Source organism: Panonychus citri, unplaced genomic scaffold, assembly GCF_014898815.1.
Source record: "Panonychus citri isolate SS breed McGregor unplaced genomic scaffold, ASM1489881v1 Contig00011, whole genome shotgun sequence".
Classification (NCBI taxonomy): Eukaryota; Metazoa; Arthropoda; class Arachnida; order Trombidiformes; family Tetranychidae; genus Panonychus; species Panonychus citri.
This window is the reverse complement of record NW_026515416.1, coordinates 1034333-1049608: the sequence shown is the minus strand read 5'-3', so window position 1 is coordinate 1049608 and position 15276 is coordinate 1034333. Positions and strand designations below refer to the sequence as shown.

The window sequence follows — 15276 nt, the reverse complement described above, 5'->3', positions numbered from 1 at the left end:
GCAATTCCGGTGATCTGAGAAATATTAATGATGATTTAGCCAAGTCCAGAATCTCCGTGATTGAGATTTTCTTTAATTGTTCATCGTAGTCTTGTTTGGTGATCAGTTTCTTTGTTAAATCTTGTTTCAAAGATTTTACCATTACTGTATTAACTGCCATTGTTTCACTTTGATTTCACTAACAATTAATAATAATTAGAAATTAGAAGGTAATTTAGATTAAATATTGATTTGGAAGTGTTAACATGAGAAATTATTTGGTGAGGAAGGGTAAGTGTTTCAAACATGTGACTGTTTAGGAAACGGAAGTAATATTAGCCGTTAGTTGTTTGGCTTACGCCCCATTTTTGTTTTCCTTTGTTTTCATGTAATTATTTTGTTCTTACCTTATTATTTTTGATTTTTAAGATGCTCCAGGTTGTAATTAACTGTATTTCACTAAATTAACTCAAACAATTCATATATAATTTAAGATTTAACTTATAATTGAAGGTGGAATTCAAATCATTTTCAATCAACAGAAAACACAACGAGCGCCTCGCGCCATCTGTCGGGTAAAAAGTAAACCATTTGTTGAATTTTGATCAACTCATCAGCAAAAATATTAATAACTTTTCAGTTGATTATTATTAATTTTTAATGATCATTAACTAAATCAATCAGAAATTCATACTACTATTATTATTATTAATAAGTATGGATCAATAATCAGTAATCATATTATTAATTTAACTTTAATGACACACATACTAATTAACTTTAAACTAACAGCTAGACTAACAATCAGTTGAGTAAATTTAGTTTATGGTTAATTGTTAATTTAGGTCAATTAACAATTGGATAGTTTTGAATGAAAATTGTATTGGTAAAAATAAAAAAGCTATTTCTTCAGGTGAATATGAATTAATTAAAAGAAAAAGTGAAACATGATATAATTAACAATCAATTTGAAGGTTAAAACAATTAGTATGTTTTATTTTGTAGACAAAAATAAAGGAAACTTAATCATTTAAATGAATCTAAACTGTAATTAGTGACAATTTATATTCAAATTAGAGTTTTCTTTTCAAAACAAGACACAGAAAACGAGTGGTCAGTTGCAACCCGGAAGTGAAATGATAAATATCGGACATTGGAAGATAAATAATAAGTTGGAAACTTGAAAGACGAGGCAAGAAAAATCTTAGAACCAAATTAGTGACCTAGTTTTCAATGTATATTGACCAGCTCAAGATTCAAGTTTAAAAACTGACCAATGTGAGAGAGAGAGAGAGGCTACTACATATTCACTAAAAATGACCGAAGCTTTTGGTCTTAAAGGTCAAAGGTACTAAAAAATAAGAAGGCAAAGTAAGAAAATTCCGGAGAATTGAAGAGAAAACTTTGCCCCTGGAACTTAAACTCGATGAACCAATGAACAGTCTTGAAAACAAGAAATAGCCTAAGGTCATTTTTACCTTTCTCCATCTTCTTTAACCTTATTATCTTCCTCTGATCTCTCATTCAAGGTAAAGGTTAACGTGTGTACGATTGTGTCTGCGTGTGTGTGTGTGTCCACCTTGCAACTGACCTGTTACCCTTTCCCATTGATAACAATCAATCATCCTAATTGTTACCTTCTCGTGCCTTCCAAGACCACAATTAACTGGCAACAATGAAATTTATATCAACTCTAGTGTTTTTAATTACCCTTTCAACCCTTGGTTCAACCTTGGAGGAAACAACAACAAGTTCCTATCAAGTTTCATCAATTCAAAAGGATCAAGTGGTTACAATGATGTTACCACCACAAAGTGAGGGTGGAAATGGTTTAGATGATGAAATATCAACTAATCCACCATCAGTTGATTCAGTTAAACATATTGTCCAATATTCATCACTTATACTTTCATCATCTTCATCATTCCCATCATCAGCATCCTCTCCCATTTTATCAGCAATCACTGAATCCTCATTGAAAGATTTTATCACAACTGAATTACCTGTTGGTCGAGTTGATTGAAGACAATTAAACATTTCGTTTAATCATCTAAACAACCAAAATGAATCAACTCTCTGATTGTTAAACATTAACCATTGATTAAAAACATTTCCAATGAAACTTGAAACCTCATTTTGTCCTTTTTCATTTCCTGATTCATCTCATGTTTTGTTTTTCTGTTAACTGAATAACAATTAGAATTGATTGTTTGGTATCAATAATAATTTGAAATTGTCCTTTTTTCTCAATAATAGAAATTCAATCCAATATCAATAGAAACTTTTTATTTGGTTGATTGTTGTGGTTAAAACTTTTTTTTTCGCGTTTTCCCTACACTAAATCAATGCATTGAATGTTTGATTGTTGATTATTAGATTGAAATGATTTTTATGAATCAATTTGTTATTAATCATCATGAAACAGCCTTGATAAAGGATATGATAAACTTATCCTCAGGCAATTTAATATTACATTATATTCAACAGACTGTTGAGAAATTATTGAGAAAGTTATTACTAAAGAAAGAGGGAGGGAGGGCGAGAGAGAGAGAGAGAGTATCAATCAGTAATCTTAAATTTCATGAGTGTTTTCATCATGCTGATTGTTTGTGTGTGTGAGAGAGAAAGAGATGAGCAAATTGATGAAAATCGTGATGAGAAACAAGAACAATGGGGAAAAGGTTCAGAAAGATGAAGAATTGATGTGTAAGAGATAGAGGAGATCAGTGAGAAATTGAAAGTCAGAGGTGAAGAGAGAGAGAGAGAGAGAGATACAAGGATCAAAAGGATTCGGAAAGATAAATACATGATAGAACGAAGGAAAATGAATCAATTCATGTTTTTGGTGGTGATAAGAAGATGGAAGGATTTTTGATTGTTATGATTAATTCAAATTGAAGATTATGTTGATGATATTGAATGATGATAATAAAGGAATGTATCGGTAATCAATTGAGCCAAATTCGTTTCCTTGTTTCCTCTATTGTCTTCTCGTGATCCTCTTGTTCAGCTTAACAATAAACAAAAAGTTTTTGCTTCCACAAGGTTATCAGCTGAAATTCATAAACATGTTCATCGGTTTATTATTGACACTGAAATCTTAAATTGTATCTTTCTTGGTTCAAATCATTGGCAAGAGCAAGAGAGAGAGAGAGATCATCTCTCTTCCGAATCTTTCTTACTTCTTTCATGAGGATCCATAGTCTGAAATAAATAAAGATCTTTGGAAAGAAAAAGAAAAACAATCAAGTTGAATGAAGGAGAAAAAAGGGAGGAGAAAATGGCTGAAAAAATCTACCATTAAGACTATAATACAGGGGAAAATGGAGATAAACTGAATGGAGAATTTCAATTTCAACATTTTTCAGTTTTTCTATTTTAAAAATGATCAGTGAAATATATAAGATGAGAATGATAATGATAATGTATAAGAGAAACAGCGAAATAATAGTCAATAATAAGCAACAACGATCCAAGGGGTTAGAGGTCAAAGTGCTTTCGACAAAAGAAGACCAAAAAATCGTCAATGGTTATGGTGGGTTCGTTGATAATTCTTTTCATCTTATCGCCATGTTCTTGATCATGATGATGAGAATGATGGATGATGAGAGAATGAGATGTAACATAAACCAAGAGAGAGAGAAAAGAAAAGGAAGATGATGAACAATGAAGGAGAAAAGTTTTCCTTTGACACCATTGAGAGGAATGAATTTCCATGTTTACAATTACTCGGAATCTATTGAATGATTTCTTTCTTTGTTGATTTGATTGCTTTATAATTAGTGTTGTGATTAGTTGAATAATGTTGAAAGGCCTTCGTTGGAATTGAGAATTAATAAGTTTTTTTTCATTTTCTTTTGATGTGTGTCAATGTCTGAATCATCTGAATGGTTGATTCAAGTTGATTAATCAGCCAATTGTTACGAGAGATTTACAATTACAGGTACATGTACAGTCCAGTCAATTGTACATCAACGTCTTTTGGATTAAACTATGGCACTGGTGTGGCACTCGAATTGTAATTCATTTTTTACTCTCTCCGATGTGATTTACCATATAAATAGATGTGCATCCAACTTGACGTAATATATTACAAGTTGAAGATATAAAGATCTGGCAATTAGATTTAATCATTTTAGATACATCAGCTACGTTGGAAACAAAAAAAAATCCTTAATCTGCTTTTCATCTTTGCATCTTTGCATCAAAAACTCAATATATATAATTTATCATCTCTTACATCATCTTAATCATTATAATCATCATAATAACCATAATTGTGATCATGATTTACAAGGAGTTTTAGTGGATTCATGATGTAACCAGGATCGGATTTATCGATCGTGTTTTTTTTTGTTTCTGATGATCATTTAGCTCATCTTTCATATGAATAGCCTCATGAATGGAAAGAGAGAGAGAGACATGTTTACAATAAGAAGGAGTTGATTGTGACTTTTTTCTGTATTCTCATCATCATTTCATCAGCTGGAGACATAGGTAACCGGTGATACTGGTGAATTACATCCACTTGATTGACTTTTAGCTCTGTCAATATAAAGCTTTAGGAGCTTCATCTTACTGCCACTAAGCCCATTAAGATAGGGCTTCATCCTTTCGCCAACCCGACCATGGATTCCCACCATGCAAAAAACAGCAGCTTTTCGTACAGCGCTTTCAGGATTGTCGTATGCCTGAAGAGGAGAGAGAGAGAGAGAGAGAGATGAAATCAAGAAGAACATCAACAAAGTAGAAAAAAAAGATAAAGAAGAAAAAGAAATGTGAAGAAAAAAGGATAAGGATCAGTAATATATCTTATTAATGGAAAACTAAGTACAAATGATAATTCGGTTGGAAAATGTGTGATTAAAGTGATGAATGATTAGTCAAGATTATGATGTATTCTTTGTCTATGATTTAGTCTGACAGTTTTTCTTGTCATCAAACCAGAAAGAAAACTTTCAAATAACAATTTTCCATCTCAATTTCAAATACATAATATAACAAATTCAGAGTTGCATTAAATTCACTCACAAACTGTAATGATACAATAATTATGGTAATAGTTGGGGGAATATTTTTCTTCTCTACCAGTAATATCATCATCATCATTTTTTCACGTTCCAAACCATGGTAATCATTTTAATACCCTCTTCAAGCTTACTACTATCATATTAATAGTAAATACATAAAAAAAAAGATTCAAGGTTTTTACCTGGATCAAGGGAGGCATCATATCAGGTAATAGACTTTCAATTGTCTCCTGCGATTGTTTCTCAATTATCTGAAAGATGAGAGGGAGAGAGAGAGAGACAAATCCATCCGATTATTATTTGGCGGTGAACAAATCAGTGTAGCGAAAAGGCTGTTCAAATGATTGTTTATTTACCTTTAATAACATTTTAATTGCTGCTTGATTCATTGGGAACTCTCCGGTGGTTATAACACTTTTCAACACTTTGAGACAAAGTTGAGAGGGTAAAACAGCGGCCGCTGTTGATGCCGCTGACGAGGAGGCCGATTGAACTTCCTTTTCCATGTCTTTACTTGCCTCCAAAATCCTTAAAATGGTTAATTCAATATAATCAAGGAAATAATTTGATTGTTGGATCAAAAGTTCACACAATACTTTCAATGAGAGTGCACGAATAACACTGTTCGGATCAGAATTAATCTTATCGAGAAGAACTTTCAAAATATCTTTAAAAAATTTATCCCAATTAAGTGATGAACCTTCACGAATTAATTCAATTAACTCATTTAGAGCATATTTTTGAAATTGAATTTCCTTTGATCCACTTTTGAGATTACTTAAAACCAATGTTACATTGTCCATGTTAAAATGTTTCTCTGGTGTTTCCATCATTTGATTACCATTGTGACAATTGTTATTATTACTATTGATTGGTTGAAATGAAGATGAACATGTTGATGAATCAGTACAATGTCTATTATTATTGATTGTTTTGGTTGGTGAATTGTTATTGATCCGATTTGGATTAACGATTATGGTTGTTGCTTTAATATTCCCATCAATTTGACTGATTCCTGAATCTTTGGATAATGATGACATTTCCTGTGATGAGGTGAGAAAAGTTTTCTTTGGACTGGACTCAGTTGAGGAGCCATTTTTAATTGTTTCGTTAAATCCTTGTAATTGTGAACTGGTCAACGTTTTGTCCATATTGGAAACCTCAAATTTATACTTTTGTATCTCATCAGTTGTTTGTTTCAATGAATTGTAAATCTCTTCAGGATTCATGTTTTCCGCATCATCATAAAGATAATCATTTTGGTTCGAGCTTTTTAATTGACTATTAACGGGTTGACTTTTACTAACCCCGCCGCCTCCTCCGCTGCCACTTAGTCCACTTGCCATTATACCTAATATACCAATATCAGATGATGATGTTGATGATGATGAGTTGTATGTATTTCGTGAGGGACTAGAGGTGTTGAAAAAAGATGCTCCCGGATTGTGTAAGGGAGATGATATTTTAGCATAATTGGACTCCTGTGATGATCGTCGTTTAATTTGGATAACTTGAAATGCTGCATCTTGATAATTTTTGGGTAAACCGTAAACATTGTCAAGAAATTCATTCTCATTTAGGTTAAAAAGGTTTAAAAGTGCTTCCGCTGAGCATTTACGAAGTTCAGAACTTTTTGGATCAGCTGTCCAGGAGATTATTTTCATTAATGCAACTTGAGTTTCATGTTGACTGTTTGTTGCCCATTCACCAGGTTCAATGGTCGGTAAAAGGCAATTAATGTAAAGAAGTGTACTGATCTTTGATTTAACTCCCGGTGTTTGAGTTTGATCAGATAAAAATCTAATTATCACATGTAATTGGTCACAGGGTGAAAAAGAGTCACGGATTAGGTCCAATGTTTCAGCAATTTTTGATTGAACAGAATTCAAAGTATCATGACCCATCTTTAAAAACAATCGTGTCATCAAAATGTAAAGCCAATTGTTGAGCTCATGTTTGTAGGCAATAATCAGCTCATTAAGAATCTCCAAGAATAAAGTAAACGTCTAATTATTGAGAGAGAGAAAAAAAAATAATAAACAATCATAATAATAATCAATTAGTCTCATTTTAATTAACTTGATATGCATTAGTTAATCATGTTTTCCTTTTTCTTTTCGTTTTAAATTTACCTTAGTATGTGGATCTAAAAGCATCTTGGTAAATATATCGGTGACTCTTTTCAGCTCATAGGTGTGTAGTGATCGAGTTGAATGGCGGAGGAAAAATTGTAAACCAAGAAGACCCTCCTTCCTATCTGACCAATGGGCACTTGAAAGATTCCTGATTATTTCGGATACATCCTGTTTATATTGGAAGAGAAAAAGGTTAGAAATCAACAGGGTATTGAGTAAATGTTAAGTGTGAATGAGAAAAATTAATAATCATACAATAAGAAGGAAAAATGATGACGATCATGATGATGGAAGAAGATAATGAAAAGTGTGTGAGAAAACAAATTGATTTTATAAGAAAAAAAATAAGAGAAACAAACTTGCTGAACAAGATCATTATCGTGATGATTATTTTTTGTTATTTTCTCTCTTCTCAAGATCAATTCTCTCTCTCTCTCTCTATTCTGTTAACTAACCTCAATATTTCTGCCTCCAAATGATCGGTCAGAACATACGCTTGAAGTTTCACTTTCGTCTGAATGGTCATCGAATCCATATCGATGCCTTGGAAGAATTGGATTGGTGGTTCTTAGAGCACTGGCCATGGCTGCTTCAGCTTCGTGACTTTGTTGTAATATTTTCTCGGCCATTAATTGTTTAGAGTTTACTTTTGTATTCTCAGTTTGACCAATTGTAGTTGTGGCGGTGGTTGGAGTTGCTATATTGTTACTATTTGTTATTATCTTGGAACGTGTTGAACTATTGCTAAGACGACGTTCCATTGCTGCGTAACTGGTGATCGCTGGACGAGTTGGACTTGTATCACGACTTGTAGATACTGGAATACCTGAGCGTCGTCTTGATCTTAAACCAGAATCAACCTGAGAACTGGAAGATCCCGTTCGACTTGGTGAATTTGAACGACTTGTGGGCTGAGATTGTGACATTCTTGCTCTAGAACGAGCAACTCGTTCAGGTGAAGTGACCGTTACCGGTGTTGACACTTGATAAGATGCATTTGTTTTACTTGAGAGAGTTGATGGTGTCCTTTTAACTGAAGACCGAGCTGAAAGAAGAAGAGGAAGAAGAAGAAAAAATAGATGAATAAGAGTGGGAATAAAGATGCGTTTATTTGTGGGTACATATGATTGGTAAGTGTTGAAAGAGAAAATGTTATTTGTAATCAAGCATTTTAATTGTGATGCGATGTGATAAGTGTTTTGTGAGAGAGAGAGAGAGAGAGAAAGATGTAAATTTGATGGACTATTTTTGGACTATTCAAGAAAATGGTTGTTCTTGAATTTGAAATCATAATAATCATGATAATCAAAACTTACTCAAATAGTCACCAGACACATGATTGGACCTGGCGTTGGCGACAGCAATAGCAGCTCGAGCTCTTGCCCGCCTTGCTGCGCCCACGTCAATGGCACTTGTCGTGCGGAGAGGGTAGGGTACAGAAGTGGAAACTGAATAATTGAAAGGTAAAAGAGAAAAAGAAAATCAAAATTAACAAACAAATAAATAATAGAGATACAAATTAATAATTTAACAATTGAAAATATAAAAAAAAACAACAACAAAAGTTAATTAGCAATAAAATAAATCAAAGTTGATGGTGATGACGATCATGATGATCTACAATTAAAGCTCATGATGAAACAGAGGGAGTGTGAATCGTGTGTGTGTGTATGAGCAATGAATGATGGAGTAAATAATAGTAAATTTGTTTCTTGGAAACAAGAGATTTGTATTTTGATTGTTTGATAAAGTAATTCAATTAAAAAGATTAACCAACCTGGATCGGGTTTAGGTGAGTTAAATATTGGTATTCCGGATCGATTACGATTAATTGAGGAGATATTGGTAATGGGGCGATTGAGATTTTCAACTGAGCTGCTTGATGCAAATGGCATTGGAGATCGGGTTGAACTGTAAATTGATCTAATGGGCTGAAGTGAATGGTGTCCAGAATCTGATTGTATCAATGAATTGGTGCTACTTGAATTACTAACTGATGGATGATCACTGAAAAGAGCTTTTTGTTTACTTTGATCAAGTGAATTTAAAAGTGATTCAGATTGTTCTTTAAAATGTTCAGCAAATCCCCAGAAAGCTTTACGAGCTGATCTTCGGGCATCAGCATCGGCATCAGCGATTCCTCGTTTAATTGCATCAACAAGAATGGGAATATGTTTCTCTAGGGTAGATGATGACCAGGTATGAACAATGACATCCAAAAATTCACAACACGCTTTACGAATTTCTCTTGATTTAGAATTTAAATTAGAAGCTACAATTGGTATTAAACGAGCTGATTTAGTGTATTGAAAGATTAACCTAATGCAAACCAAAGCTGAACTGGACATTATCTTGGCACTATTGGGTATCAGGTTAAACAGAGTGGGTAACAAGGCTTCACAAAATCGAGCCACTTTTAATCCAACCTTGAAGGACATGAAAGCAATGGTTATACAAGCTTCCCGAACGACCTGACTCCTTAAATCTTTAACACAATTTTGAAAGGGTAATTCACATAATTTCAGGCTATCCACAATCTCCTTGTAATCCATTATACCAGCATTGATGGAGCCTCGAAAATGTTTCAAAGTGTCAACCCTTCGTTGCCAATCAATACTTGAATTGGATAAAAATTCACACATGGAACGAAATTCTTGTTCAGCATCTCTGACCGATGGTAAATTGACCTTGGGAGGATTTTCGAAAGCCTTTAAGAACATGTCCTCATCAAGGGCTCCAGCAGCAGCTGCCGAACCAATGGGTTTGGTCTTAAACATAGTAAACAATTTTTTTCTATTCTATTTTTTGTTCTTCTTCCTTTTTGGTTTTTAGATTAAGAGAAACAGAGAAAAGTAAAATAGATTCAACAGTAGAAGCATATAAAATGGTTGACAATCAGAAAGAAGAAGATGAATTAGTAAAAATCAAATCAATTATCGAAAAAAAAATTAACAATTAACACCACAATCAAAGATGAAAACAAAAAAAAGAACCACAAATAACCATCAACAAAGAAGGAGCAAATATAGATGAGTTAACTCAATGAGAGAAAAGAAAACGGCTCAGCTTATTTACTATTCTTCGGCTCAGCCGAATGAATTCTCTTTCTTTTTCTCTCACTTTTATCATTTTTCCCTCTTTTAGTCGACATCAAGTTACATCATAAATCGACTTAAAGTGAGTCATCGAGAGAATGATGAGTAAGTGAGTCGTTGGAAATTCGGCTTATAAAAAGTACTTTTTTCAAATCGAAGTTGAAACGCCGAAATTATCAATTGATCGAATTTTTTTCTTTTCAATCAAGAGTTAGAATTAATTTCCTCTCTCTCTCTCTGTTTTATCATAATTTCCAATTCTAATTGTTGTACTTAATTACGAAACGGATAATCAGCAATCAATGAATTTCCTTGATTCCTCTTGATGATTAACATTAACTTGTAATTCAAACAACAACTTGTTGATTTGTTATTAATTTCAAAGTAACAATTTAACTTTTAACAATTTGTAAATAGTGTTTCAAGTTTCAGTTTAATTATTATCCAATGAAATTTTTTAGTTAAATCACCCACTCAACCATTTAATTGTAATTTAAATATTAGCATAACTAAATTTAAATCTTGATCATGATAAATTATAAGATTTAGTTTTTTACTCTTCAACAATATTATTATCAATCAAAGTAATTTTTTTTCAATTAACCAGATTAAACTAAGATAATAACGAAAGCCAATGTTGTAATAGTAATATGATTAACTAATTGAAAACTTGTTAATTGCTTAATTGTCAAGTCAATTCACATAATTACAAAAAAAAGTAACAAAATCTTTTCAAGTGAAAATGAAAATCTCTCACTGTCAACACAATATACGATAAGTTGTTGTCAATTGTTTGTGTAATTGTTGACAATTTAACTAATCATTAATCATTAGTGAAATAGAGATGATAAAATGAGCGAGAGAAAAAAAAAGATGAAGTGACAATTAGATGGTTTAAATGAACACTTTAAACACAAATTAATAACAATGAGAAAACAAAATCATCGTTATTATCGTTACTCTGTCATAAAGATATAAATTATTGAAGGTTAATCATGTAGGTGGTGGAAGATTAAGTTAATTGAGTTGTTGGTGGTTCGGTTAATTGTTGTTGTTGTTGTTGCTCATTTTCCATGGTTAAAGTTACGTTATCTTCAAGTTTCTTTTTCTTTTTCCCTTGATTTTTGATTCTTTTATCATCTTCTAAATTGTTCTCGCCAGGTCGACATTTGGGTCCCCAAAATGGTAACGGATTGGGCTGATATCGAAGGAGACCTTTCTCTCGTGAGGGAGGCTTAGCATCGGGATGAAGGGTAAATGATATTGTTGATAAAATTGGTGAAGATACAATTTTCTTGGTTACACTTTTATCGTTCATCTTATCGGTTGTTTTAATGGTCTCACCGCCAACGGTAAAAGTTAATGCCCACGATTTAAATATATCCCAAATAAATTGATTGGGAGCATTTGTTTTAAATGATGAACGATGTGCATGGGAAGATGATACTTGATAACCAGAATTAAGAAGCGCTGATCGAAGTAGTTCCGATTTGGGTGGAGTACAATTGATTATGCGACAAATTTGATCACAGGAATAGAAAAGTGGTACATCGATTAACTCTTCGTTAATCACTTCAATTAAACCGACAATTCTTTTCAAGGTTTTCAATTTCATGTTTCCTGATTCAATTTCATCTAAACGATTCTTGACTAGTGATATAAATGATTTATCATGAATCGAGTCCAACCAAATGGGTCCACCAATTATATGATGATGATCACAGAATTTACATCTTTCGTCAATCGGTGGTCCTGTACAGGGTGTAAATTTATATCGTACGGCAACACTAAACCATAAATGGGAAGAGAAAGAGTAATAACAATTAAAAAAAAACATCGTTATTGTAATTTGATAAACATTGAGTAAGAATAGTTTAATTATCGACTTACTTATCTGATTTAGGATTCTTCAAGGTAACATTACCAAGTCGTTGTGTGGTAAACGATTCACAACCATTACAATTGAAAACCATTCCTGTTTTACTGGGATAAAATACAATTAGCAACAATTAGTAAAAATTATTCACAATTTAGTGATTATTGTTTAACAATCGTATGTGTGAAAAAAAAGGGTTGACCATGTTAAATATTAATTTCCTTTTCCAATATGTGTTCCGTTTACATTGGTAAAAGATTAATTAGCAAAATGATTAACACGATAATCAAATTGGATACAATGGACTTTTTTTTTCTTAATGAGTTGATTGTGTGAGAGATTAATTTAAAATGATTTAAGGGCAATAAGACACAACGAGGCGTTGAGAAGGAAATGAAAATGGCTCTCATATTAAGGACTTGATAACGAACGGAAATCATTCAGGTGACTTAATTAGTCAACTTGATTTATCTTCCTTCTTAATCATCATTTACCTTGCACTCATCTTTGCTTGACCAGGTCCATAAAAGACTTGAACGAAAAGCCGAACGTAAAAATCAACACTAACGGACAGTAAAGGTACAATGTATTTGCCATAACGTGAAGCCGATGAGTTGATTGAATTGAGTACAATCCTTAAAGCCTAAGAAAAGAAGGAGTAAAGATTAATGGAAGGGATCAAAGGATATTGAAGGATGGAGATTAAGGCCGATTAGAGTTTTCAACGAACCATTTCATGACAAGATTCCAATCGCAGGGACATGGAACCGTATTTGGCGTAACAAGTTTCGCTTGCGTTACCACAAAGTATCGCGACATCGGTACATGTGATCATTAAAAGTCCACCGTCGGCCAGCGCTTGGACGGAAGAATCGATAAAAGGAGCTCCACTTCCGTACGGATCGATGTCAATGGCCAAAAATCTTTCGGAATGTTGCCGACATTTGTAGAGTAAAAGACTGTAAAAGTAATGAGAGTTTTTTTTCTTCGAATTGGTTTTTTGTTCCTTCTTCTTCCATTGATATTGAGAAATTATCTTAATACTTACCAAGCATCTTCGTTTGTTGTCTCAATTAGTTTATCACAACCATTTGATTTGATATTTTTATTCATCAGTTCAACTGCTCGTGTTGACAGATCATTGGCAATAAATTTTCTAATACAATTGTGATTCTCCAATTCCAGTGCATATCTTATACTCCGCAATCCGGTGGCACTTAAAGCTTCACAAATCTTGAAGTTACTTTCAACTGGCTTTTTGTGACCCTTTTCCCAGAGTTTGTTTTTCAGGTAAGTGTCCAGAACAATTAAGCTAATTAGAAGAAGAGAAAAGAAAAAACAATCAGTCATCATTTCCAATAATTGAAAGGGAAATTTTTAATTGTACACAAAACGATTAAGCAAACCTTAAATCACGATTAAATTCTTGAACTGGATTGTAAAAGACATCAGATGAACTTTCAATTAATGCTTTACCCTCTTTGATTTGATTAACTTTGATGTTAGTCATCATTAATTAACCAATTTAAATGGATCAACAAGTCAACACAATCAAAATGTGAACAACAATAAGTTTAACGAAACAAAAGTTACTTTTACACAATCGAAAGACTATTAAAACAATATCTCTAGATGATTAGTGATGCTATCAGCTAATTGTTCGGCCGATAAATTAAAAAATTAACAATAATTGTAACAATTAAAAGTAAATCATCAGAATTAAACAAAAATGTAAACAAAAAATTCAAAAATTAATCCGATCACATGTTCGTTTAGTGGCTCCATCTATTGTTGCGGAATAAAAGTTGACTGAGAAAAATTTATAATTTTGATTAATTAATTAGTAATTTTATTTGTTAATCAATCCACGACTTAATACCGTTATTTACAATCAGAAAATACAATGGTACATATTGTCATCCATAATAGATCACTTGAATGGAACCAATTCTCAGGTTAATAGCATCAAATTGTCTTTGATATTTACAAATGAATGATTAGATTAACAAACTTTGATTGCAATTAATTACAAGAGAATTTAAATTTTGACAATTTATTGAAAAGATTTTGATGAAATGGGTTACCATTTAACGATTGTCTTAATTCAACGAATTTAAGATCAGTTGCTTTTCTTAGAACTTTTTTTCTTTCCCTTTTCCTTTTTCTTTTTCGTAATTTCCTCTGTAGCTACTTTTTCCTCTTCTTTTTTTCCCTCGGGTTCTTCTAATTGTTCTGGTTCAGTCTTTTCAGTTTCATCCTTAGAATCATCATCAGAATACAGATCAGTTTCTAAACTTTCCATGGCTTTGTCATAAGCTTCACCAGTGAAGGGATTGGTCAAGAATTGTTTGATCTTCCGTCGGATAAAACCAGCTGAGTGTTGATAATGATTATCAGGATCTCTTTCCATGGCCTATCGAATGATATATACATAAAACAGAACAGAATTTAGAATATTTAGTTTTATATTTTCGAGAAAGACAATTGACAATACCTTATAATCATCTCCATGTTTCGACATCATTTCGGTTAACCAACCAACTAGATTAGGACCAAAATGGAAGGTGAGTGGTTTCTTACGTTTACTCCTTTCTTCAATTTTCTCAAGAACTTCTTTTCTTTTAGGTTGACTTATCGGTGGTACCTTGACAATCAGCGGTTGTTTAGGCTTTAATAATCCTTTGATTGGTTTAGGAATTGGAATCACTTTATTAGGATCATCAGTTATTCCAATTTCCTTTAAATTTTTTGCTTTACTTATACTAAGATCCCAACCTTGACGAACCAAAGGACTGTGTAAACAATTATGACAGAACAAAAACAACAAATAAGGTAAAAGACAAGATTAGAAATTCAATCAATTTAAAAATTCACAGAAAAAAAACTATAAAAACAATAATAGAAAACAATTAATTTACTTACTCTTTCACTTTTTGTCTAAGAATCAATTTCTTTTTATCTTTGGCAAATTTAGATTTATGATGAAACCTTGGATTGGCATTTTTTCTCCTTCGTTTGGCAACACCACAAGATTTACCCATTCTAGATGAACAATTAATTAACTAGTTAATCAAAAAAAAGAAAATCAATCAATTAAATTAATCAATTTACTAAAAACATAAACAATCAGTTGAAAATTTTTTTCAATATTCAATCACATG

The 15276-nt window shown here is 32.4% G+C and overlaps 3 protein-coding genes across 3 annotated transcripts; all 3 read right to left on the bottom strand.

Annotated features, from left to right (window-relative positions):
• Positions 1-2379: 2379 nt before the first annotated feature.
• LOC128393163 (CLIP-associating protein 1-like) lies at positions 2380-10166 on the bottom strand. The gene is made up of 7 exons (XM_053353290.1): positions 8922-10166; positions 8461-8592; positions 7600-8189; positions 7142-7312; positions 5366-7015; positions 5192-5260; positions 2380-4670 (listed from the first exon to the last, which is right to left on the bottom strand). Exons 1-7 carry the CDS (start codon positions 9919-9921, stop codon positions 4461-4463), a joined length of 3822 nt encoding a protein of 1273 aa, XP_053209265.1. The 5' UTR covers positions 9922-10166; the 3' UTR covers positions 2380-4460.
• Positions 10167-11113: 947 nt separating this feature from the next.
• LOC128393173 (tRNA (guanine(26)-N(2))-dimethyltransferase-like) lies at positions 11114-13813 on the bottom strand. Its single transcript, XM_053353301.1, has 6 exons — positions 13522-13813; positions 13164-13427; positions 12846-13074; positions 12610-12758; positions 12130-12222; positions 11114-12026 (listed from the first exon to the last, which is right to left on the bottom strand). The coding sequence occupies exons 1-6, from the start codon at positions 13626-13628 to the stop codon at positions 11252-11254; spliced, it is 1617 nt and encodes a 538-aa protein (XP_053209276.1). The 5' UTR covers positions 13629-13813; the 3' UTR covers positions 11114-11251.
• A 121-nt stretch (positions 13814-13934) lies between these two features.
• Positions 13935-15276, bottom strand: LOC128393184 (nucleolar protein 16-like). Its single transcript, XM_053353312.1, has 3 exons — positions 15038-15276; positions 14610-14907; positions 13935-14528 (listed from the first exon to the last, which is right to left on the bottom strand). Exons 1-3 carry the CDS (start codon positions 15154-15156, stop codon positions 14235-14237), a joined length of 711 nt encoding a protein of 236 aa, XP_053209287.1. The 5' UTR covers positions 15157-15276; the 3' UTR covers positions 13935-14234.